At 44.1% G+C, this 26,101-nt stretch overlaps 1 protein-coding gene across 3 annotated transcripts in view; it reads left to right on the forward strand.

The window, feature by feature from the left end:
• Nucleotides 1-25,684, forward strand: part of RFX4 (regulatory factor X4) — a 72,560-nt gene extending 46,876 nt beyond the window's left edge. For 2 of the 3 annotated variants that reach the window (XM_081210812.1, XM_081210813.1), the window contains 13 exons: nt 104-317; nt 1,950-2,027; nt 3,451-3,614; nt 4,933-5,033; nt 7,478-7,536; nt 9,631-9,775; nt 11,045-11,139; nt 12,115-12,232; nt 13,034-13,153; nt 14,651-14,812; nt 17,248-17,410; nt 18,900-19,038; nt 25,353-25,684. In XM_081210812.1, the coding sequence (XP_081066938.1) occupies nt 104-317; nt 1,950-2,027; nt 3,451-3,614; nt 4,933-5,033; nt 7,478-7,536; nt 9,631-9,775; nt 11,045-11,139; nt 12,115-12,232; nt 13,034-13,153; nt 14,651-14,812; nt 17,248-17,410; nt 18,900-19,038; nt 25,353-25,625 (1,831 nt within the window). In that variant the 3' untranslated portion in view covers nt 25,626-25,684. The remainder of the gene's footprint in view (nt 1-103; nt 318-1,949; nt 2,028-3,450; nt 3,615-4,932; nt 5,034-7,477; nt 7,537-9,630; nt 9,776-11,044; nt 11,140-12,114; nt 12,233-13,033; nt 13,154-14,650; nt 14,813-17,247; nt 17,411-18,899; nt 19,039-25,352) is intronic. The other variant, XM_081210814.1, reaches the window with a different exon arrangement.
• The last annotated feature ends 417 nt before the right edge of the window (nt 25,685-26,101 follow it).

A 26,101-nucleotide genomic window follows, 5' to 3' on the forward strand; every position in this document is an offset into this window, starting at 1 on the left:
GCTTCGTTAGCGGTTTCCTTTTAAAAAATCATACTGAATGAATAACTCCTTTCTGAGGGTCCCTACCCCCTCCCGCTAACAAATGTGTATTTCAACATTTCAGGTACCATTACTATGGGATTGCAGTAAAAGAAAGCTCCCAGTATTATGACGTGATGTATTCTAAGAAAGGAGCAGCCTGGGTCAATGAAACAGGAAAAAAAGAAGTCACCAAACAGACAGTGGCGTATTCACCACGATCCAAACTGGGGACGTTGCTGCCAGAGTTTCCAAATGTCAAAGATCTAAATCTGCCAGCCAGCTTGCCAGAGGAAAAGGTGACTCTAGTGAAATAGTCTCTGGCTTGCCTTCCCCCCACCCCCTTTTGCTCCTCTGTTGAGGAATGGTTGGTCAGTTATATGGTGGGGGTCACCCTTTGAAAAGAGTGAGTTTAAGGATGCTCTGACTTTATTTATGGGGAGGGGCCTTAACTGCTCGCTGCACCAGAAACAAGTATACCCCCCCCTTTATCTTAAAGTGTTTGTCTTCCATTGTATATGTGGCAGGATGCTTGCCAATCTAGACATCATGTGGGAGATCTGTGGCTATGTCTTCCAACGTGACTTATTCGGGTTAAGAACCAACCACAGGGAGCGGAGGAGTATGTAGCTCAAGGCCAAAGGGCAGGGCATTAATCCCCTCTGCCTATTCCATTTCCCTGACTTAAATTGCAACCCCATCACGTATCTTCCACATCATGTCTAGTTGGGCAAGTCGGTGGTTGTGAAAAATACATACAGTGGTGCCCCGCAAGACGAATGACTCGCAAGACGGAAAACCCGCTAAACGAAAGGGTTTTCCGTTTTTGAGCTGCTTCGCAAGACGAATTTCCCTATGGGCTTGCTTCGCAAGACAAAAACGTCTTGCGAGTGTTCCGATTTTCCCCCGCTTTCCCCCCTTTTTCTAAGCCGCTAATAGCCTTTTAGCCGCTAAGCCTTTAATAGCCGCTAAACCGCTAATAGCGCTAATCCGCTAAGCCGCTAATAGGGTTGCTTCGCAAGACGAAGAAACCGCTAGACGAAGAGACTCGCTGAACGGATTATTTTCGTCTTGCGAGGCACCACTGTATATATGTGTGTGTGTGTGATCCTTTTGATCATAAGGCTGGCTAGATATAGAGAGAGAGGGAGAGAGACAGAGAGAGAGAGAGAGAGAGAGATAGCAGATTGCCCATGATTTATTTATTTTTCATCTAGAGGAGAAAGAGCCCCTTATCGATATATTTCCAACACTCATCCTGTCTGCAAACGGAAGCCCATTGGGCCAAAACAACAGAACCTCAGGCAGCTTCAAAGAGACCGTTTGCTCTGATGAGGTCCAGAGCCCAGCCGGACCCTCTCAGGCTCTGCTCATGTGCTGGGGAACACAGAGTTTTGAATGGGCCGCTCTTGCAACCTGGACCGTAGCCTAGTTTTCTGTCACTTCTCCATTAGTTTCTCACTGGCTGTGTACCATATATTGGTCAGTATAATTGGGGGAAATCTAATACAAGAGTCTTAGGCTTAGAGTTGTTTAGCGAAAGGTTTCCAGCTCAAGGCGTTTCTCTCTGTGTGACTTGGGCCTTCCAAAGTCTGCGCCCCCGGCCCTCCTGACTTAGCCAGACTCTCACTCTCTGTGTCACGGAGAAGGATCTTAGCTCAGTGGGAGAGCATCTGCTTAGCATGCACAAGGGCCCAGAATCAATCCCTGGAATTTCCGGGTAGGGTTGGAAATGTCTCATGTCTGAAAGAGAGACAGCAGCTGCCAGTCAGTGTGGACAATAATGAGTTAGATGTTGCAGCTCGGTATAAGGCAGCCACTTCCTGTTTTCCTAATGGCCAAGTCGTTGCCTGGAGTCATGGCCAGGATGATCTTAGATTATTGCTATAAAAAAAATATCTTTAAAAAATATTGTTTCCCTCCCTTGCCAGGTGTCCACTTTTATTATGATGTACAGAACACACTGTCAGAGGATACTCGACACTGTAATAAGAGCCAACTTTGACGAGGTTTGTAGGAAAACAATAATTCATGGGCAACAGAGTAGCCATCTGTATTGTACTTGTAGATAGCGGGGAAGCCTCTGGTATTTATTGTTGGCTGAGCTGCTGTGATGGTTTAGAATGCTGAATTTCAAACACGGACCTGGTTGCACATCATAGTAAGCCACAGTTTGTTTTGAGCCATGGTTTAATCATGAACATGCCTCCCACTGCCGCAAGGGCCTCCACACAGCTTCTCCCCCTCCCCATGTGGCTCCTACATGGTTCAAATAAGCCATGATATGGCTTATCATGTTGTCTGAAGCCATGCCGTCGCATGTTTGCTTCAAACAAAAGCACAAGTGCCAGAAATAAACCAAGGAACGTTCACAATTAAGCAATGGTTTAAGATAAACAGTGGCTTACTGTGATGTGAGGATGAGGCCATTCTCAACTACAGAATCTTCTCCCTCCCAGTCAGCCCACCTAACCAGTATCTGTGCACCAGTATCAACACATTTTCCTAGAGTAGGCTCTGTTGTTTAAAGGTGTGAGAGATAGAGTTGTATGCACAGGTCTGATGCAAAGTCTAACACAGGAGTAGCCATTGTGGAGCCCTCCAGATGTTGTTGGGCTACACCTGTTGTCAACGCTGACCATTGCAATGCTGGCTGGAGCTAATGGGAATTGGAGTCCAACAACATCTGGAATCTATGTTGGCTACCTCTACCTAAACAGTTTGGGATCAGATTACATAAGGGATCACCTTGCCTCATACATAGAATCATAGAAATCAAATCATACATTTGACCACTTTGACCTGTGGAACTTACACTTTTACAAGCACCACATAATGTTCTGCATTTTAATGGTTGTTGTATGTATGTTTGGGGTTTTTTTTAAAAAAAAAGTTTTTAAAGTTTTGTGGATTTTCGCTGCATTTTATCTACAGTTTTATTATGTACGCTGCTTAGAGAGCTCTTTGACTAAGTGGCTTCTGAGTCTTTCTAAATAAATGAAATGCAATAAAAAATAGTCTGCAGCTGACAGCTGCACATATGGGATAAGATAAACTGGGGGTGGGGGAGAATCTGATAGCTGTTTCTCTGTACCCTGAGTTTAACTACCTTCCTGCTGTGAAATGATGTTATTGGTAGTGGTCGGTGGAGTAACAACACTTAACCTGACCTCCCATTGCTGATGTCATTGAGGAAGAAGGAGAGGTGCGAGGGGACCACAAGGTTGGTTCTGTGCAAACGCATTGGGGTGTGTGTGTCTGATCAGCTCCACTGGTGCATTTGCACTGCACTGACCTCTCGTCACCTTGCCCCTCTCCAAGTAAGGGCCACCACCCCGCCCTGCCGACCACTAGTGGATGTTGCTTGGTTATCTAGCCAATAAAAAAATATTACCAGTTCCATTTCTTCCTTATGTCTTGGCACACCTCTAGGTTCAAAGTTTTCTTCTGCACTTTTGGCAAGGGATGCCACCTCACATGCTTCCTGTATTGGGTTCTTCCACAGTAGTAAACATTGTTGGAGTTTGCGATTCAATATTGTACAAAGCTATTTCCGGAGTCTTGATGCCAACGGTGTTGCAGGCGTTACCTGATAGGTGAGTCTGTTCTGATAGGCCAGTCTGTATGTGCATCTGTGTTCATACACATGTATTTGAGTCAAAGAATGTTGCACTTGCACAATGTTTAATAAAGCGGCTTTCCAGAAGTGGCTCGTCCCGTGTGTCACAGCTGTAGGGTCATTGCTGCTTGACATTTTCCAGGAGGGGAAGGGGTGAGGTGGTAGGATGCTGGATTGATGGTGGGATACTGGATTTGCCCACACCGTGCTGACCTCCCAGCTGCATAGCTGCTCCGCTTTTTGGTAAGTGATGCCATTACTGGGAAGCTGGCATTGCAGCTCCAGCCCACTGCGTCAGCAGCTTCCGGGGAATGTTGGTGCTGACCTTTAAAGCCCTAAACGGCCTTGGTCCAGTATACCTGAAGGAGCGTCTCCACCCCCATCATTCAGCCCAGACACTGAAGTCCAGCACTGAGGGCCTTCTGGCAGTTCCCTCACTGCGAGAAGCCAAGTTACAGGGAACCAGGCAGAGAGCCTTCTCAGTAGTGGCGCCTGCCCTGTGGAACGCCCTCCCACCAGATGTCAAAGAGAAAAATAACTACCAAACTTTTAGAAGACATCTAAAGGCAACCCTGTTTAGGGAAGCTTTTAATGTTTAATAGGTTATTGTATTTTAGTGTTTTGCTGGAAGCCACCCAGAGTGGCTGGGGGGACCCAGCCAGGTGGGCGGGGTATAAATTATTATTATTATTATTATTATTATTATTATTATTATTATTGAAACATATATTTATAAATAACATTAACATTATTATAAAGAGCCACCCAAATGTATCTGATATAGTATGTTGTTTTGGACTGAGTTCAAAGGGGAAGGAGGGGAAAGGGGAAGTTGCACATACAGGAACATAGGGCAGAATAGCCTGGAAGAAACAACAACCTTTATATTCTGTGCAGATTTCACAAGCAAGATAGTTATATGTTTTAAATACTAAACACCTGCATGTTTGAACTACCCCGTTTCTCTTTGACTATTCTGACAAACTACTTGCCTTCCTTCCTTCAAGAATGAGTAGAGTTGATCGGTGTTTTGTGTGCACTTCAGTTTGCTCTTGTTTTGCAGCACATTCTGGGTACAAACCTATACACGCATATTCAGAAGGAGCAAGTCTCACTGAGTTCAGTGGGGCTCCCCCAACCCTGTTAATTGTGTATGGGACTGCAGCATCAATAACTTAAAAGGTCATTGGGGCAAAGGGTAGATTAGGTGAGCCATTAGTTTTTCATGGCTGCAGGCATGAATGCAGAGAAAGAGGTGCAGCATAGATTTCTGAAGTGGTACATTCCTTTTGCAGCTTGACACAGGTGATACGCAAGTTTGCCAAACAACTGGACGAGTGGCTAAAAGTAGCTCTTCATGACTTGCCGGAAAACCTACGAAATATCAAGTTTGAGCGTATGTATTGTATAATTTCTTACTTTGGTCAGGAAAACAACATGGTGTTAACCGTTATTGGTAACAAACATAGAAAATATTTCCCCCAAAAAAACATTCTATTCCTTTTGGCGGGAGTTCCTTGCTCATTCATCTTTACATCATTTCATTAGACCATATGCCATCCCACATCAGTGCAAGTGCCCAAATACTTATTTATTTCCATTTATGAATCACTTCCTGGAAAATACCTTGAAGGGATTTAACAATTTAAAAAATCAACAATAAAAAATGTAAAAAGCTCATATATAAAACAATTTTAAACATTTCATTTGAAAAACCATTTCAAATTTGACACAGGCTGGGCTAAAAAAAAAAAAATTCCACATAAAAAGCTTGTTGAAAAAGTAAAGTTTTCCGAAAGCACCAAAAATGCGATAGAGATGGTGGCTATCTGATATGAAACAGGAATTCCAAAGGGAAGGTTCTTCCATGCTAAGGGCCAAATTCCAGCATTGTATAGGATAGATTTGAAGGATTCCTTTCTTACAGAGCACAGTGATCACGAACCCTCCCACATTTCTCCGATGAAAATAGGGACGTCCCATTCCATAATGATAATTTTACTATTTATACCCCACACATTTTACTGAGTTGCCCCAGCCACTCTGGGCAGCTTCCAACATATGCAAAAAACATAATAAAACATTAAACCTTAAACAAACTTCCCTATATAGGATTGCCTTCGGACAGCACAAGGATTGGATAACTCCATACCCTCCAATGAAAATAGGGACATCCTAAGGAAAAGTGGGACATTCCGGGATCAAATCAGAAACCGGGATAGTTTCTCTAAATCAGGGATGTCCCTGGAAAATAGGGGCACTTGGAGGGTCTATGATCAGTCGGGTATATAAGGGGTGTGATAATCTTTTAGGTATAACACTTGGCACAGCACTGAGTCAAAATTAACTGATAATTCCTTTTGGCTATGTGAGCCAAGCTGAACGTTCTCTTCCGTGATGGCCTGGATGTAGTTTTAGCGAATCCAAAACCATTAAGCAACTCTCCAGATTTTCGGCTGTTTGATTACAGCTTGAGGCCTTTGCTCAGAAAAGGTGGCAGAGTTAAAAATGGAGGCGATCAAATTACCCTATCTCCACGGGAAAGGGCACCGCACTCTTTTCAGGCATGCTTTGTAGATGCCTGCAGTGCACATCACCTATTGATAAAGTCTGCTTTATTTCATGGCTCTCAATTCTTCTCCTTTTATAAGTGCCAAATTCCACATCACAAAGTTAAAAAAGAGGGGGGAAGAATGAGAAGGAGATGAAAGGGGAGGGAAAACTAATTTAGGAAAAGGATTAGGCATTGATTAGCATGAAAAATTAAAATAACCTTTTGTCGAGGAGACTTGGGATATAAACTTCTCAATAATATTTTTGTAATTTCATAATTTATTCAAATGTTACAGGGTTCAGTCCTTCTCTCAAAATTAATTGTGGTTTGCTATTAGCTTTACTAAAGCAGAACTGCATCCAGAGAGAATTATTTGGAACGTTCCCCCCCTGGTTATGTCAGTACTAAGAATATGATGTATTCTACATTTGTTTTACAGATGAGATTTTTATTGTTGATTTTTTGTCGTGCGCTACCATGATGATATATATATTTAATGTCGGTGGCATAGAAAATTTTGCAAGAAATAAATAAATAAATACATAACTTGCTACAGAAAAAAGTTTTTTGTGACTCTAGGTCTGTGCAATTTATAAGTTTTGTTGTTGACCTAATTAACCATTTATTTTTTTTTGTACAACAATATTCAGTTGTAGATTACTGCAGTGATTCAGTATAAAAATACTCTTAACATGTTTAGTTTATTCTGCAGAGCTTTGGATGCATCAACAAGTTCATAAACATCAACAAATATTTGTTTACATTTTTCTTAAAAGAAAATGAAAGACTAATCATGTAAATTACATTATTTGGATTTATTCCTGAAAATAAAGATGTAAATTTATATACCAGTAATAAGCAAACACACACCAGCAAATAATGTGGATTTTGCTTGCATAAATGGACCCAGATTTCAGGTGATAGGTGTCCTACAGTTACTAGCCCCAAATCAGTCCCACTTAAGTCCACTGAAATCAACAGGGCAGGATGGTCACAGTGAATCCTGCAATCCTATACCTCGTTAACCTGAGGGTATGCCTCATTGTACTCAGCAGAACTTACTTCTGAGTAGATAGGATTGTGCTGTACCATGAATTTCAGTGGCAGATTGGCCTTGGTCCATAGAAAATTAATTGTGCTGATTTGGATGCCAAAAACAGGAATTTTAGTAAAAAGGCAAAAAGTACCATCCCAACTAAGATGCAAAAAAAATTTATACATTTTGTTTGTTTGGTAACAAAATAACCAGTCTGATTTATTATAATAAATATCTTCTTCATTGGCAGTATCCAGAAGGTTTTCTCAAATTCTTCGGAGACAGACATCCTTAAATCATCTTTGTCAGGTATTTTGTCTGTCTTTATTACAAGGTCACTTTATCTGTGGTTTATTGATCCTTTGCTTTGGCAGCTGTATAAACACCAGGGCTGAGTCAAATTTTCTCAGAAAACATTTTTCTGACATAATTTTCTTTTATGAGCTCCTCTCCTCTACTGGAGAAATTCAGACATCTCCAGGAGAATATTTGGTAGAATAGCCTCTCCAGTGTTGCCTTCCATGGTCTCTGGACACACTGTTTTAATATTGTTTAATACTCCGCAGGGCCTCTGGGAAGTCTGCCTTCCTCCTCCCACTCAACCGCCCTACAGCTGAGGGGGAGGCGGTGGGCGGACCATTTGGGGCAGCGTGGAGCCCGCGGGCGCCCAAGCCACCTCGTCACTCCCAGGAGAGACACGTGGCCCAGGCACGCTGTGAGTGCCGCCCGGCATTTTGTCACCCCCCTCAGTAGTGACACCCGGGCGTCCTGCCCCCCGCCCCCCCTTCCTCCACCCCTGCTCACATGATGATGGGCCATCCCAGTTCATTGCTAAAAAGAGAAGTGCCAGGAAACAAGCACTCTACCTTTTTCCATCCTCTTCCCTAAAAGCCGCCCCCCTCCCTGGAGCATGAGAGCTAGTTATGGTCATACTAGTCCAGGGGTCTGCAACCCGCGGCTCCGGAGCCGCATGTGGCTCTTTTACACCTTTGCCGCGGCTCCGGGACGGATACTAGCGAGGGGAGGAGGCGCATTGTGCGCCCCGACACTCCCCACTGTGGCGGGCGCTGTACTGGCTGTGACGTCGCATGGGGGCGGTGCGTGTGTTAATCACGCACCGTCCCGACGTCACCTTCCTGCCCACCTGCCCGCTACATTGTAAGGGGCATGTACGCTGGTCACTGCATTGAAAGAGGGCATGTACGCTGGTCACTGTTTTGAAGGGGAGTGAAGAACACACACACACACAAAAAAAAAGGTAACTTGTTAATTTAACGTTTATTTCTATGAGGAGGAGTAATTCTGAGGGGTCAAACAAAGAAATAATAAAAAGTGACAAAAGAGTTATTTTTATAATGACGAGTTTTGCGGCTCCCAGTTTTTTTTTCTTCGGAAACGGGTCCAAGTGGCTCTTTTTGTCTTAAAGGTTGCAGACCCATGTACTAGTCACTATCATTGTTTCACATATGGGGGGTGGGGCAGAGCTGCAAATGTGTTTGTGCTACTGTGCCTGCAGCCTCGGTTTCATGTGGAAGGTGTGTGATTTCAGGTGCCTCTTTGCATGGAACTGAAGTAGCAAATTCACAGTGTGAGGATTTTGCTTTCGATGTGATAAAAGGTATGAATTAGCCTTTGGTGTGTCTAAAGGGGTAAGCCTACCGACAGGGCCCTTGCAGGCACAGTTCAAGGGCGGCGATTCCGACTCCAGTGTGTGTTTGTTCTTCAACGGATGTGGAAAAAGAAACGGCATTTATTTGCAATTAAAAAACAACAACACTGTAGAGCAAACAACACTGTAGCACAAACAAATGGAGGTAATCTGTTTAGGTGAGTAGAGAAGGAGGGAAAATTCAATTCAGTTTGTATTTAAAGCCAAAGCTATCAAATTCTCACTTTTCAAAACAATTTGCAAGTCAAAACACAGCTATCCTTCAAAAGACATACCCAAATTTTGTGATGCAATTCTTCAACCAACCATTGTTGGGGGAAGTGTGCAAGATGTTCATGAAAATAACATACAAAAATGCATTAAATTGGGGAAAATTGCTTGCAAAAATGTGCACATTGGCCCAAACTGCATATAAACACGTGTTTATTAGGAGAAATACAGACTTAAATGCTGTTGAATTTTCATGCAGATTAAAAAAAAATGCAAACTGTTGCCATGTGGAGAGCTCAATTTAGGATTGTAAAAATGAGAAACTGATGGAACCGAAATGGACCGATCCTTCCATCCCTAGTAGTGAGTAGATAGATGCCTGTTGTGACCCACAATGCTTCTAGATTAGAATCCATGAGAAAATCAATTTAGTGAGACTTGCCAAGGAAGCGTGTAAGGGGATAAAAGTCTATTTTTCAAGCTAATAAACCATGAGCTAATGAGTTGCTTGGACTGGATTATAGGCCTCAAGAACTGTGATCCACAGTGCGGACATCACATTCCAAATGCTGGAAGACTGGAGGAATGTGGACCTTAACAGCATTACCAAACAAACGCTATACACCATGGAAGACTCGCGGGAGGAGCACAGGAAACTTATAATACAATGTAAGGATATAAAAACCCTCAACTCTGATGAGAGAGGGCAGCTCTGGACCTCATGGCAAATACAGAGTGTGCCAAAGTAGTTGCTCTTTGACATCAGCAAGGCTCCTCCGTGCATCCTAATCTGTTGATTAAAAGCGCAAAAGACAACAAGTGGCTGGCAGTAGGAAGATCCTTGGGGAAAGAGCAGCTGCTTAACCCTTTCCCTCCCTGCCGTTTGTCCATTCAAATTTCCTCCCTACTCTCAGCAGCTCTCCCACCTGCAGGGCAGAAAGAGAAGAGGAAGTGAGTCAATTACATAGGAGAGTCTAAAATGCTTTTATTCCTCCTGCCTCTTCTAATGCACTTGTTAAAATTTATGTAAACTAAGTACAGGACCCAGATGCGAGATAGTGTCTTGGAAATGGCACCAAATGCAAAATGGTGACTCAGGAGGTGGAGTTTAAGTTTTCTGGAAAACCATATTAAGCAAGTTCAGAGTAAGAATACGATGCTGTAACTCCCACTCTGTGCAATGGGGCCTACTCCCAGGCTGGTGTATTTAGAATTGCAGCTTTAATCACATTTTATTTTCCTGCTGTGCTTTAAATGGAATGTTTCTCTTCTTGGTTTTGAGCCACTTTGCTCCATTGCGAAAAGCAGCCTGAAACTTTTCATAAGCAAAGCCATTGCAAATACATATCTTTAAAGTTTACCTCCCTGTGGCAAATCTGAAAGAGGGCATTCGTCTTGTAGATAATATCCATTAGTCTCTTTGAAGTCATTAAATATGACAGTTTTGTAGGTTTTGATAGGAAATAGCTTGCCTTTTAGCTATGGCAAATAAATAAATGTTGTTAGCATCAGTTACGTATTTGTGGAGCATTTTCTGATGGGAAGGCCGTCAGCCGCTCTTGGCTTCCAATAGCATCTTGATGCATTTCTAAATCAATTTCATGCATGACCTTCTTTATCAAAAGGGTCAGAGCCTAGCTTTCGCTCTTGGAAGAAAGACGATCATTGCTGTGTCTCTAATTTACTTATAGGCAGGCACCGCTGGAAAAATGGGGGGGGGGGAGAGAGAGAAAGAGTGAGGGAGATCAAACGCAGCAAATGTTTTTTGCTTTTCCATGTTTTTAAAGAAAGAACAGCACATGTTTTGATAAAGTGAAGAAACTGTCAAAAAATGGTGCGGAAAACAAGGAGAATGTTACCGATTTCCCCCTCCCCATTTTCCTTCAGTAAGAGGGCAACAGGAATTTATTATTTGAATTTGGGTTTTCTTTCTGCTAGTATATCAAGAGTTTGATCACCTTCTGGAAGAGCAGTCGCCCATTGAATCCTACGTGGAATGGCTGGATTCCATGGTGGACAGATGCGTCGTAAAGGTCAGTAGGAAAAAAGAATGAACGCTCAGAGTGTGGAGCTCTGTGTCCAGCCATTTCCTTTGTAAAAACAAAGCTGCAGCACACGGTTAGCTAGGAGAACGCTTAACCATGTATCCTTGTTCAGACGACATGCTCAGCCAGGCCTTAGCTTAGGTTGGTGCAGCAGTGAAAATGACCAGGGAGATGCAAAGCAGCTGTGAGCTCCTCTGTGACAGCTTGCATATGCATTCTCACTAAGCCATAGTTTGGCTTATCTTGTTGTTCATATCAGGTCTCTTACTATGTCTCATTGTACTGGTGGGCCAGAAAAGTAGCTCATGTGGGAGGCCTTGACTCTGAAAAGGCTAACGATAAAAAGTGATTACTAGTTGCCGGCTGTCAAGTGTTGATTTTTAGTTATTCTGCTAGCAGAAAGCCCACCAAACAGCTGGAATGTAGCTACAGCTGTTGCATATATCTCTGCACACATGCTAATTTTTGACCCTTTGCTTCCAGGCCTGGTAAATAGGGCAGTTTCCCCTTTCCTTGATGCAAGGTGTCCTGGTTGTTTGGCATGCAAATAGGTCTGAGATGAGCATGACAATTGGTGTAATGGTTGTTGGTGTCATGGTGGCACTTCTGACACCCCCAACGCAGGGGAAAGCAGAGGGAAGGGGCACTTGTGGTGCTCTCCTCCCCTGGATGAAAGATTGGAGGTCTCCCAAAGACAGGTTCTCTGTTCCCTCTCTGCTTTGTGTTAGCATCTCTCCCACCCACACCAGTGAAATAATTCAAAAGGAGAAGGTAGACTTGCAGACTTTTATTTTTTTAAAAAAATCTTCTTTATAACTGTTCATATGAAATTACAATTGGACGTAGCTATCTAAGAAAGAAGATAGAAGAACACATGCAATGTTGTCCTTGGCTGGCTGGCCGTAAGTAAGTACAGTGAAGACGCATCTGATCTGAATCACATCCATTTCTTTTTATTGGCAGGTAGCTGCTAAGAGACAAGGCTCTTTGAAGAAAGTTGCTCAGCAATTCCTCTTGATGTGGTCTTGTTTTGGCACCAGGGTTATTCGGGACATGACGTTGCACAGTGCTCCCAGCTTCGGTACTTTCTCTTCCTATCCACAGTAAAAATATTTTTAGAGAACAATTTAAAAATAATAAGAAAAACAGGAAGTGGAATTAAGATTTTCAAAATATGCAATCTAGCTGTTTTGTTTTCCAGAGCAAAAGGCTATTTTTTTCACCTTCATAAGGATCACCAATTACCAAAATTTGGTCTGCTATCAAAACTGCTGCCGCTCAAATGGCTACCTGATTTGCTCATAGAACCCTAAGATTTAGACTACCATTGAATAGTGCCCCATACCCAATTTCTTTCTGCATTACCATGCACAGCCTGACGAGTCAGCAAGCTTCAAACCACTGCCCATTCAGTTCTACTTGAAAGAAGAGTCAGAGGACGAAAATGGCAATAAATGTCTAGTTCCTAGAGTTTCCATCTTTTTCCTCACCCTTTCTTTTTCTGGTAGTTGGTTGCAAAAAATGGCTTAGTGAGGCTAAAAGTAGATGTTTAACTGCTGTCAAAAGAACACAAGATGAGACCTGCTGGATCAAGCCAGTGTCCTCTTCTCACAGAAGGAACATAACACTCTGCAAATCTGGAGAGGTAGCTCTCTAGTAGCAACTATAGTTACCCTTGCAGTTCAACTGAGTGGGGAAGGAAGCAGATGGGAGAAACCAAAGCAAAGCAAAACAAAATTCCACTTCCTCTAGTCTGATCCCAATTATGTTTGGGCTTCCCTTTCATAAAGTGACCAGTAGAAGGACCACATAGGACCAATGAGTTTCTAAATGCCACGAGGATTCCATTAACTGTTTTATGCTCATGCTGTTTTGTCCTCAGGATCTTTTCACCTTATTCACCTGATGTTTGATGACTACGTATTGTACCTGTTAGAATCACTCCATTGCCAGGAAAGAGCCAATGAGCTCATGAGGGCAATGAAAGGAGAAGGAGGAACAGGTAAGCTTCTTCATTTGTGCTTAAGAACGTAAGAGGAACCTGCTGAATGCTGCTGCCATTGGCCCCTCTAGTTCTGTATCCTGTTCTCCCAGTAGCCAACCAGATTCCTGTGGGAAGCCTGCAAGCAGGGCACTCTGCACACCTGCAGATACCCGCAACTGTTATTCAGAGGCATGCTGCCTCTGATGGAGGAGGTAAAGAAAAGTCATCAAGGCTAGTAGCCATTGAAAGCCTTGTCCTCCATGAATTTGTCCAGTCTTTTTTTTAAGCCACCCAAATTGGTGGCCATCCCTGCCTCCTGTGGGAGTGCGTTCCATAGTTTATGCGCTGCATGAAGAAGTACTTCCTTTTATCTGTCCTGGATCCTCCATTATTCAACTTTGTTGGCTGTCTACAAGTTCTAGAGTTAGGAGAGAGGGAGAGAAACTTTTCCCTTTCCACTATCTCCATGCCAAGCATAATTTTCTTTAACCTAAAAAGTCCCAAATTCTCAACCTTTACTCACAAGTGTCCATCTCCTTTAACCTTTTAGGCTGCCCTATTCTGAACCTTCTCCAAATCTACTATACCCTTTTTGAGGTGGGGCGACTTGCATCACTATTAAGCACAAAGATAAACTAAGTGGTCCATTGGGGAAGGGCCATAAGTCATTGGCAGAACATGTGTTTTGAATGTAGAAGGTCCCAGGTCCATCTCATGGTAGGGCTGGGAGTGTCTCCAGCCTGAAACTCAGGGGGCGGAGGCTGTTACCAGTCAGTGTCCACAATCCTGAGTGGGACAAATGATCTGACTCGGTAGAAGGAAAGCTTTCTATGTTCCTAAATGCATCTCCTCACCACTATTCTGGTGGGATGAGGGAAGCCACAACTAAGAAACCTACTTTCATTTGTGATGCACATGCCCCAGAGTTATTCTTCAGTCATACCACCTACTTATTTTTAAAAATTGCAGTATTGTAGTAGAAAAACTACAATAGTAGTCATTGGTGTCAGATCTTACAATATACAGTATTCAGTGCTTGGCAAGGGCCATACCTTTGAACCCAACAATAGTGGATGCTGAGTAAATCCCTACTATTAGTAGCACAAGTAGTAGTAGTAGTACAATGTAGTACTAGTAGTAGTACAATTGAATTTTGAAGTCCATTGTCAAGGTACTCAGAGCTTTAGATTTTCCCTCTGTAAAGAGAAGCGCTGAGCCAGGCAGCTGTTCAGGAAGGCCATAATCCTAAATGTATGTGGACAGGCCATGCTTGGTCTGTGATCAGACACTCCACATGGGCTTTGAGGAAATTTTCTTTTATTATGACTTCACAGGTTCTTGGGCTGATCTCTGGGGCAAACTAAGGGTCTTCTTTAGAATCCGCTGGAAGAAGAATAGTAATCTAGACATTGTTATTGAAGTTTAACATCCTTTTTACAGAAAGGAAATAAAAAAGGAAAGGCGGTGTGGTATTTCAGCATCTGTTTCTTCCCCCCCCCCCCCACTTCTTTGCAGTGGAAGTACGAGAAGAGATAATACTGGCAGAACCAGTTCCTCCAAGTCCTTCCCCAGTGCCTTTCTCTCCAGCTAAATCTGCCACCTCAGTGGACGTCCCATCTGCACCCTCGCCTGTAAGCAACCAGTCTCCGGAGTATCTTGGCATAGCAACGACAACAGGTTGGTAAGGCTGAAGGTGTCTGATTGGTAGTTCACTTTTCAGGGGGGGAAAGTAACCTTCAAAACCTGAAAAGGCGTGGTTGTGTGTTTGCTGCTCATTCACAGCGAATGAAGAAGATGGATATTTCTTAGGACGTCCAATCAAGACAGGGCAATGCTCAAATTACAGGAGGGACAGGGGGAACTACATTATTTTTGGGGGGTGCGCTTAGCTACTGTCTTTGAAGGCCATGCGATGGGGGCATGATTTTGACTCAAGTCTCCCCCGTCATCATTTGAGTTCTGGAATCCCATCAGAGGGGGAACGTGTCTGGGAGGCTAGCTGAAATGGAAAAATGGCAGGCAAGGAAAGCATTAAGCACCCCTTCTCCACACCACTTCTTTGCTCCAAATTATCCCTTCCACAGCTTGCTTTTTATTTGAAAAGCAGCTGCAGGAGTTCTGTTGCTGCACCTTTGAAATCTTCTCTTTCTGACCTTCAGCCCTTTATCTGTGCAATAGATCAATAATATAGAACAACTTTGCAGGGCTGTTGTACCTCTTGTAGGGAAGGCCCACATCTCGGTGGTGGAGCATGTGCTTTGTGTTTCATAAAGTCCCATATGCAATCACTCCTGGCATCACCACTTAATGGGTAGCAGCACTGAGAAAGTCTTCTGCCCAGAGCAGGCTTCCTCAGCCTCGGCCCTCCAGATGTTTTGAGACTACAATTCCCATCATCCCTAGTCTTGCCGGCTAGGGATCATGGGAGTTGTAGACCAAAAACATCTGGAGGGCCGAGGTTGAAGAAGCCTGGCCCAGAGATTTGCCAATGCCGATTAGTTGGACCATTGATCTGACTGAGTCTGAGAGAGCTTCATCATGGAAAAGAAATGGGCTGCATAACACCATACATTTCAAGCACCTGACTTCTTCAAAGAATTCTGTAATTAGCCCCCTCATAGAGCTGCAATTTTCAGTATCTGTAACAAACTTAAAATCCCCAGGATTCTTTAGGGGAAGGCATGTGGTTTAATCGTTTGACATATACACAGCCTTGCTGAAAGAACATATATGAATCACTCTAAATGCATGCGAGTATTATATAACTGTCAGCGTTATTAAGATTGGTTCCGGTAAATTTAAAACTGAATACCTTTGTATAACTCGGAAGCTAATCAGATTTTATTCCTAACAGATTGCTATTCCCTTCTTTCAGCTTTCATTAAGACACTGCTGCTTATTGGTAGCACTAACTATACATGTTAACTCTAAAGCCCGGCAAAGTACAATTTCTGTAGACAATCAGTGACACACACAAAAAGGCAATTAAATCCTCGAGTTTTACATGACAGCAAACTCCCTAAAGGCAAGCCATCGCCAAATTGCTCCGTTGTAAAACATCTGGCAAGACCCAGCAACCTTTTCCCCTAAATCTTTTTGTTGAACTTCTGCATTCTGGAAAGGGATAATTAGGCCTTAATTCTTTTTTAAATTACAAAGCCTCGATTAATGATTGCTCAGACAACATCAATTCTGGAACAAAAGCAATGGCTATATGGTGTTCTCTCGCCCTGCTTTCTGAAGTCCTGGGATTACTCATTTGCCAGGTTCATTGTCCTTTGATGGGCCTGAACCCCTTTATAGAAATCATAAAACTTCACCAATGGATAACTAATAATTTTGCTGCCTACTTATCAGTGTGTCTTCTTGTAGTAGGCAGAATTGGGCTCAATATACATTACAGGTTGTGATCCTAGAAGCACACCTGGAAGTAAGTTCTACTAAAATCATTTCTAGATAAAGGTCATTTCTTATAAAGGTGCTTAAGATTTGTATGTCAGTCACGAAGTGAAATCACTCCTCAAAAGGCATAGGGGGAGATGTTCAATTCAGTCCATATTTTAAATGCAAATCTACCTATTTTGCACTTTCTGAAACAATGCATGAACCAAAACCTTCCACCTTTCGAAATTTGCACCTTTCTGAATTTCGAAGTGCAGTTATCCAGCCAAGTAATGTGTACAAAAATGCATATACCAGCACAAACTGTGCATATTAGTGAATATTATATACACAAGCGCATTCCATTAGGGAAAATTGCTTTGCACGAATGTCTACACTATGGGAAATGGCAAACGAAACAAAAAAGTCTGATTAAGATAAATTCACACTAAAATGCTGATGAATTTTCAAAATTAGAAAAATGTGCAACTGGGAGAAACAGGAATTTGTATATTCAGCCATCCCTACTCATGAGGGGCAACAGGTAATTGGCTCCATCTCCTAAGGCACTGTTTTGTGTCTGGTTGCATATCCTAAGATACTGGCTTGCACCAAGATCCCAGTTAGTTGACCCACACACCTGGCATCTGCCACATCTGTAGTGCTTGCATATTTTAGTGGAGGTTCACAAAATAACATGAATGCTAACTGGATCTTTCTATTTTACGCAGGGGCCATGCAGTCTTATACATGGTCTCTCACATACACTGTAACAACAGCTGCTGGGTCACCTGCTGAAAACTCTCAACAACTGCCTTGTATGAGAAACCCTCATGTGCCTCCTTCATCCGTTACGCACAGAATACCTGTTTATCCACACAGAGAAGAACACGGGTAGGTCACTTAGCATCATGTTCATCCGCTGCATTTTTCAGCATAGCCAGTGAATAGAGTGATTGAACAGCCATGCTTGAATTCCCAGGTTTGTTTCCTGGTGCAGCAGATACAAATATGTATTGGGGGGGCAGAGAGAAAGCTATCTCTTTTGAAAACAGTAATATCTGTATTATCAGATATACCGAATGCTCACACTAAATTAGACTGTATGTCTAAAGGGACAGATTTGTTGCTTGTCTGTGTGTATTGTGGAGGGCCTCATCAATATTATTATTATTATTATTATTATTATTATTATTATTATTATCATCATCATCAATGATCACTTTCTGATATGTCATTGCTCATGTCAAAGTTCCATCTATTCCAGTATCTTGTTTTCTACAGTAGCCAAATACCTACATGAAGCCTATAAGCAGGAGATGAAGGCAATAGCCCCCTCCTGCTGTTGATACCTTGCAAATAGTATGCAAGCACAGAAGAACTTGCTGGTGGATTGTGCCCCTTTTCCATTAGTGGATGGGGTAGTGATTTGGGACTTTCCACCTAAGGTACGACTGGGGCCTCCAGTTGTGGTTGGACTACAGTCGCCATCATCCCTGACCATTGGCTGTTCTGGTGGTGAGGCGCCTGATGAGAGTTCAAATCCAACAACATATTGAGGGCCAAAGGTTCCTCAGCCTTAACCTAAGGAATAAAAATGTCCTAAGGGCATTTGCTTCCAGGTTTCAGCCATGTTTTAAGGAGTACCATGAGTATTTGCAGGGCCAGGCCCTGAGCGCAGTGAGGAGTTGCAGAACTAGGCCCTTGCTGTGTTTGTCTTGGGGGAGTCGGGTATGGCCTGGCAGGTGTGGCCAGATCAGGAGATGTGCAGTATCTGGAGATGTGCAGTATCTTTCCCCTGGTTCTTTGCCACAGCAACGTGGTTTATACCCTGCTGTTGCCAGTTCCTGCTTTCGCTCCTGATCTGCTCCAGTTCCTGATCCTGCTTAAACTTCCTCCAGTTCCTTCTCCTTTTCCAGTTTCTTTTCCTGCGTTCCAGCCTCATCGAGTTTCTGTCCTCCATTAAACTGCTACTATTGTTACCATCCGTACCTTGATCCCAGCATGTCATATCTGGACTGCTGCCACTTACAACCCGTACCGTGACACATGTGGTGCTGGCAAAAGCCCTAGTCCTAGTGGAGTAAAAGTGATAGTAATGGATATGTTTTGAACATGGAGAAGAAAAATATAAAAGATGGTTAAGAGAAAAGGAAGGGAGGAAATACCTCAAACACAAAACAACTATAAGGCTACACTATGCTCTGGTGTGAAAATGCAGTGCAGGTATCTTGCAGCCAACCCTAACCATGTCTATTCATGGCAGTAAGAACTACTAAATTCAATAAGACTTACTTCCAGGTCAGTGTGGTTAGGATTACAGCCTTTGTAGCACATGAGGCTTTTTTAAATATAATGCTAAGGATCTTCTGTTTCTTTTTAGGTACACAGGGAGCTATAACTACGGCAGCTATGGAAACCAGCACCCCCACCCAATGCAGAGCCAGTATCCATCCCTTCCCCACGACACCACTATTTCCGCACCCCTCCATTACTCTGCTTATCACAGAAGCTCTTCGCAGGTCAGTTCCTTGGTCCGAGTGCTGATCCTTTCATTACTGCTTAGGATATCACAAACAACTCAAATAGACCGAGATTCAATATTCTGGATTTTATTTTTTTACAGGGGAGACAGTAAAGAATTCCCCATTTTTATTTATTTGAGCTTTTCTATCCCACTTTCAAAAGCAGGAATTCCCAAGACAGCTTACGACTTTAGCGTTTCTACATTTCCACATCAGTTACAGTGGTGCCCCGCAAGACGAATGCCTCGCAAGACGGAAAACCCGCTAGACGAAAAGGTTTTCCGTTTTTGAGCTGCTTCGCAAGACGAATTTCCCTATGGGCTTGCTTCGCAAGACAAAAACGTCTTGCGAGTGTTCCGATTTTTTTCCGCTCCCCCCCTTTTTCTAAGCCGCTAATAGCCTTTTAGCCGCTAAGCTGCTAAGCCTTTAATAGCTGCTAATCCGCTAAGCCGCTAATAGGGTTGCTTCGCAAGACAAAAAAACCGCTAGACGAAGAGACTCGCGGAACGGATTATTTTCGTCTTGCGAGGCACCACTGTACTCTCTTTTTGTTGAGATAAAACATCATGTTCAGTTCAATAGGGCATGCGCAAGAGATCCTTCCCTCAGATTGTGTACCCTTCATCCTTTGCTCCCATCTGTAGTTAGGTATGGAGGAGAATTTTGTCTATTTTCCCTTTATTTTTAGGAATGTAAGTAAACCCCTGCTAGATCCCCTGCCAAAGGTCCATCTAGTCCTTCCTCCTGTTCTCAAGGTGCCAGTTGGAAGCATTCGAGCAAGACCTGAGCACAGCAGTGCTCTTTCCACTTGCGATTCCCAGCAGTTGGTATTCAGAAGCATCACTGCCCCCATCAGTGGAGGGAAAAATGTTAAGTGAACCAATCTAATTCACACCACCTGGACTCATAAGCAAGTGAGCAAAGGAGGTTGGGCCACGACAACATCAGGACCTGCTCCACACAGATTATGTCTTCCTCTCCGAAGGGCCAACTTTGTTTTATTTTTGTGCTTTAACATTGTAAAATGCCTTGGGAGAAAGGCAGTATATAAATGCAACAAATACGTCTTGTTAAGGCTGCTGTTAAATGCACCCAGGAGGAGATCCAGGTAGCGGTCCTGACACACAGGACAAAAAGATCCAGTGAAGCTGAAAAGGCTGTACTATATGTAACCCATGTACACATCAATCCATAAGGATAGAAAAGAGGAAGGAGGCTAAACATTGAGATCCTAGCATAGGCGCCGACTCCATGGGGCTTGAGGGGGCCCGAGCCCCCTCAAAAATTTGTTTGGGGGGGCTCAGCCCCCCCAATAATCTCGGGCGGCGGTGGGCGCGTCCGCGGCTTTTATAGGGCGCCCGGCGCGCACCAGCTCGATAACGGGCACCGGCGCGGCGGGGGGCGCCGGGCCGGGGGAGGGGGGCGGCCGGCCTGTCTCCTTGGCAACCCCACTGAGCAGCGCCGGCTCCCCCGGGAGGGCCATCCCCCCGCGCCGCCGATCGCCAACACCGCCGACGCTGTGGCTGCCCGAGCCCGAGCCTGAGCCTGAGCCCGACCCGGAGCCCGAGCCCGAGCCTGAGCCCGACCCGGAGCCCGAGCCTGAGCCCGACCCGGAGCCTGAGCCCGAGCCCAAGCCCGTCAGTCAGTCAGTCAGGAAGGAAGGAGAAATGGGGAGGGAGACGAGGGAGGAAAATTGCGCGCAGGGTGAAGAAAGGAGAAGGGCGAACGAGACGAGCTTCCAACCCAAAAAAGGGCTGGAAGACTGGGAGGATGCAGGATCGGGAAAGAAAGCGACGCCTTCCCCGCCCGCGACGTCGCCCGCTTGTCATTGGCAACGCAGCGGGCGCCCAGAGGGGCTGGGCACCGGCGCAGGGCCGCTCCGCAGCCGCGGAGGACAGCTGCGCGGCTAGCAAGGTGTGCCGCGTAGAGCGCGGCCCTTGTGTGGCCCGGTGGCCAGGCAAGCTTGGGCGGGGACCCCCATGCGAATCTAAGACGGGAGAAGGGGGCAGAGCAAAGGGGGTCCCTTCCCCAACCTCCGGCTCTGAGACTTCCCTGCGCCCCAGAAAAGCGAAAGGATTTTCTCTCTTTTTTTAATATATAAATATTTTATTAAGTTTTCAAATACAAAGTTAGAAACATACACTGAAGAAAAAAGTAAAAGAACAAGAAAAAGAAAAAAAGAAAAAGAAGAAAAGAAAACCAACCATTCAACACATTTTTTATATAACTAACTGGACTTCCTCGTATCTCCCTTACCCTGCATTCTTTATAATAAAGATATCAGCAAATTATTACCTTGTTTCGTACCTTATTTTGTACTTTTCAAATACTATACCTCTAAATTTAACATACTTTTCATCAGTTACTTATATCTTAAATTAAACATAGTATTACCTTAGATTTTGACCTTTTCTTACTTAAAATATAATTTCCTGTTTCCCAAATCTAATTGCTGAAGCTATAGTTTCCGAATCGTGTAAATTTTTAACATTCATACAACTTATATTGTTTTTGTAAATAGTCCTTAAATTTTTTCCAGTCCTCTTCCGTTGTTTCTTCTCCCAAATCTCGGATTCTGCCAGTCATTTCAGCCAGTTCCATGTAGTCCATCAATTGCGTCTGCCACTCTTCCAGTGTGGGCAAATCTTGTGTCTTCCAATATTTTGCGATAAGTATTCTTGCTGCTGTAGTTGCATACATAAAGAAAGTTCTATCCTTCTTTAACACTTTCTGGCCAACAATGCCCAAGAGGAAGGCCTCTGGTTTCTTGGGAAAGGTATACTTAAATACCTTTTTTAACTCATTATAGATCATTTCCCAGAAGGTCTTCACTTTTGGACAAGTCCACCAGAGGTGAAAGAATGTCCCTTCAGCCTCCTTACATTTCCAACATTTATTATCAGACAGGTGATATATTTTTGCAAGCTTGACTGGGGTCATGTACCACCTATAAATCATTTTCATAATATTTTCCTTCAAGGCATTACATGCCGTGAATTTCATTCCGGTGGTCCATAACCTTTCCCAGTCCTCAAACATGATGTTATACCCAATATCCTGAGCCCATTTTATCATGGCTGATTTGACTGTCTCATCCTGAGTGATTTTCTCTTCAACCTGCCCTCCATCCTCTTGCAGAAAACTCTTTGCCTGCCCTGCCCGTATCTCGTTTTTGCTTTTTAATTCCACACACGCACCCTTCGGACTTCGTGGCAATCGGGCGCGCGGGTGCGTTTCCTAAGAGAGTGAGGACCCCCGCCTCCTCCCCACCTGCTCCCTCGCCAGCCAGCCGCGCGCCCTAGCCGGAGAGCCCCGGCCGTCCCCGTTGCGCAATCGGCTGGATCTCCCTTCAGCAGGCCGTGCTCACAACTCGGCCCAGGGACCCCCAGCAGCGGATCTCCGGCTCAGCTGAAGAATCCGGCAACAAGCCCCCTCCTCCCCAATCGCTCCGCCGAAATACGCTCCAAAACCCCCCAGATAGGCCGCCGGCCGCCAAGTCTAGTGGCGCCCTGAGCGAGGGTCTCTCCCCAACACCGCCACCTCGAACTGCGTTCTCCCGGCTACCCGAGCGAACCAGCGGCAGGACCCCGGTATGGGCCCCCCCAATATTTTTTATAAGTCGGCGCCCCTGGATCCTAGGCATTGTGAATCCTAAAAGACCCACTGCTCACGATGCTGAGAAACTATGGTGAAGGGAGTTTTTGTTGGGGATCTAGATTTAATTTTGCAGGTGTTTAATTTTTGCACTTACTGATATTATGTTTTTTATCTTTATTGCTAGGCCTAATGATGAATTATGTGGGGTTGTGTAATCTCATTGCATATTGATATGTTTCATGTATTGTTTATGGCTGCTTAAATTTTGTATTTTTGTAAGTCTTCTGATGTTGTAAACTGCCTTAAACATGGCTCAACTATCTAAGGATAGCAAAGATCATCATGATCCAACATCACCTTGAGGTTACCAGCAGAGTTTTCATTGATTTTGATGGATGTGGGTTAGAGTCTATACTACTTTAAAAGCACTTTGAACGCTTTTCAGTGGTTCCATGAAGGGACGGAGAAGCAATAGAGACGGAAATATGTTTATATGCATCCATCCATTTAAGATTTAAATGGATGATTTTGCAGACCAATTTTAAATGTAGTTAAATTTTAAATGTACCTTTATTCTGAAGGTGGCTGGGTGCACGTTATAGCACCACAACAAGACCAAGATGTTGAGAGTACATGTTGATGTACATTACAAGGGCAATAGCACGCTTTCCAAAGTATGAGTAAAATCAGCATAAAGTTAGAGCCGCGTTCAGAAGGAAAATATTTTGCTGTTTGAACAGAGACACCTTTCACCTCTTTGCATAATCAGCCGGCAAGCTGAAGGACAAGAATAAAGGGATTATTATTCAGCCTGAAACTGAAGGAACTCAGGCTTCATTGGGTGGAGGAGACACTTAAAATAGTATTTTCTGAAATAATAACGGAAAGAAACAGAGCTAATTTTAATTTGGGGCGTAGGGGGAGAAAGAGCCGTAACAATAATCGGCTTAAAGTCACCCCAACTTAAAGGGGTTAGTGTTTCTTGTCAGGTCTCAACAGCGTGGTGGTGGCAAGAGAGTTGACCCAGAAAATGGTAATTTCCTGTGAAGGGCTCTCCAACAAATGTCGCCTTTATATCTGGCAAAGATCACTAGGCCCCAGTGTTTTGAGATCAGCATGCTTAAGCACTCTTCATTAAACCGGATGCAAAGTGTGAAAGGTGATTCAGGCAGCATGGGCCGGCATCCGCGCAGATGGCGAAGCTTTGGACACTCCAACAAGGCTGAATAGATGCTTCATTGGTTGAGCTAATAGTCAGGCAGGGGCCAAGGCGGACTTTAAAAATATTGTCTCTCAATGGTCTCTTCACTGCAAGGAAAAAGAAGTCACTGACTCATTTGCAATTAGTTGACCCACCATTACAAATCTTTCCATGTTGGGGATTCAGCCGTCACAGATTTTATTGTAAAAATAGTCGATATTTGGGAGTCCGTATTATTTTTGAGCAATTATTCTTTTTTATATTCATGACACATTCATAAACACAGCTGCATCTGGGGGTATTTGGCCACACAGAGAAGCAACACACTGTATTCCTGTCGTCGCCCCCGCCCCCCTGTTTTTGCAGTCATTTATTAGCCCTTCCTTTCTGGTCAGGCATGCTCACAATGGAATGTTAATGAAAAGTGGAAAGGCAGATCAGCACGCCACACCAACAACACATTAGGAAGTCTGTTCTTCTCTGTGCCAAATGGCACTGCCAACGAGACGAATGAAATGTGGCCCATGGCTAGCCTAGGGCTTCATAGACTTAGGCTGCAGTCCTAACCATATCTGCTCAAGAGTAAGTCCTATGGAACTCAGTGGGACTACTGGATTGCACTGAACTTGATGGGTCTTATGGGTAAATGGGGTTAGAACTGCATCTTAGACTGGAGCCATGTCTGAAACTATGGTGCCAGGTGTCCTGCCTGCCAGAGGGCTGAGCACACTCCTATCTGATGAGCTCAGGAGCAGATTTGTGGTTCTTGCCTGTGAGCATCTCTATAGATGTCTTGCCTTCAATGCTTTACAACCAGATCCAGACTCTTCCCTATTCAGTGGTTCCCCCTCGTGCAATTCCAGTTGTGTGATCACAGAGAGTGTGGGCATGCGCCTTGCCTTTAGTCCTGTAGCCTTTCACATGTTCAAACTGAATTCCTTCAGAGGGGAGGCTGACCTGCTCATTCTGGCTTCCTGTGCAATTTGAAACCCTGTACCATCGGGGGTTCTAAATCGCATGGGGAGCCGGCACAGGTTAAGTAGAGATTTATTGTATATTAATCTATTATTATTAGTTAAAAATGCATTAGGCTAGCTTTGTTGTACCTGATTTTTGTTAGTGCAGGCGCTGTTAGTTGACAATAATCAGCTACACTACAGCTAAACAACAGGAAGAACTTTCTGACCGTAAAAGCTGTTTGACAGTGGAATGGTCTCCCTCGGGAGGGGGTGAACTCTCCTTTCTTGGAGGTTTTGAAGCAGAGGCTGGATGGCCATCTGTCGTGGATGCTTTAGCTGAGATTCCTACATTGCAGGGGGGTTGGACTAGATGACCCTCGTAGTCCCTTCCAACTCTACAATTCTATTATGCTACTATGAACTACATGAAAATGGACACTGTGCTGACAAAATCTGTGAATCCCTCTTTGAGGCTTGTCATTAAAAGGGCTTGCATTTTCTTTTCCTCCAAAAAGTGTGCGTGCCTAACATTCTTACAATGTCATTTCATCTAGTACCCCTTCAACAGCCCGTCGTCCCGGATGGAGCCGTGCTTGATGGGCAGCACCCCAAGACTGCATCCAACCCCAGTGACTGCTCGCTGGCCAGAAGTGCCCTCCGCAAATGCTTGCTACACAAGCCCACCCATGCACTCCACGAGATATGGAAATTCCAGTGACATCTACACGCCGTTGACCACACGGAGGAATTCCGAATATGAGCACATGCAACACTTTCCTGGCTTTGCCTATATCAATGGGGAAGCCACCACAGGATGGGCAAAATGAAAATGACTTGGTAAATAGTATCAGCCTTACATATTTAATAAAGACAGACACACAAAAACTTTTCAATGCCTGGCTTGTAGGTTAACAGAACTCCTACATGGGCCTTTTTAATGGCTATGAAGATTGAAAAGATCCTGGACACAAAAGTATAAGTAAAGTAGAAAGGTAAAGGACCCCCTGGATTGTTAAGTCCAGTCAAATTCAACTATGAGGTGTGGCGCTCATCTCCGCTTTCAGGCCAAGGAAGCCAGCGTTTGTCCACAGAGAGCTTTCCAGGTCATGTGGCCAGCATGACTAAACCGCTTCTGGTGCACGGAAACGCTGTTTACCTTCCCACCGCAGTGGTACCTATTTATCTACTCATGCTAGTATGCTTTCTGTTATGTACTAAGCTTGGATCCTAGAACAATAGGCAGGTAGGGGTTCCTGGTTCTGGCTCTTGTTCCGGGGCTGCTGGCTGTTCCGGGGCTGTTGGG

The sequence above is a fragment of the Podarcis bocagei genome (assembly GCF_964188305.1).
Source record: "Podarcis bocagei genome assembly, chromosome: 10".
Classification (NCBI taxonomy): domain Eukaryota; kingdom Metazoa; phylum Chordata; class Lepidosauria; order Squamata; family Lacertidae; genus Podarcis; species Podarcis bocagei.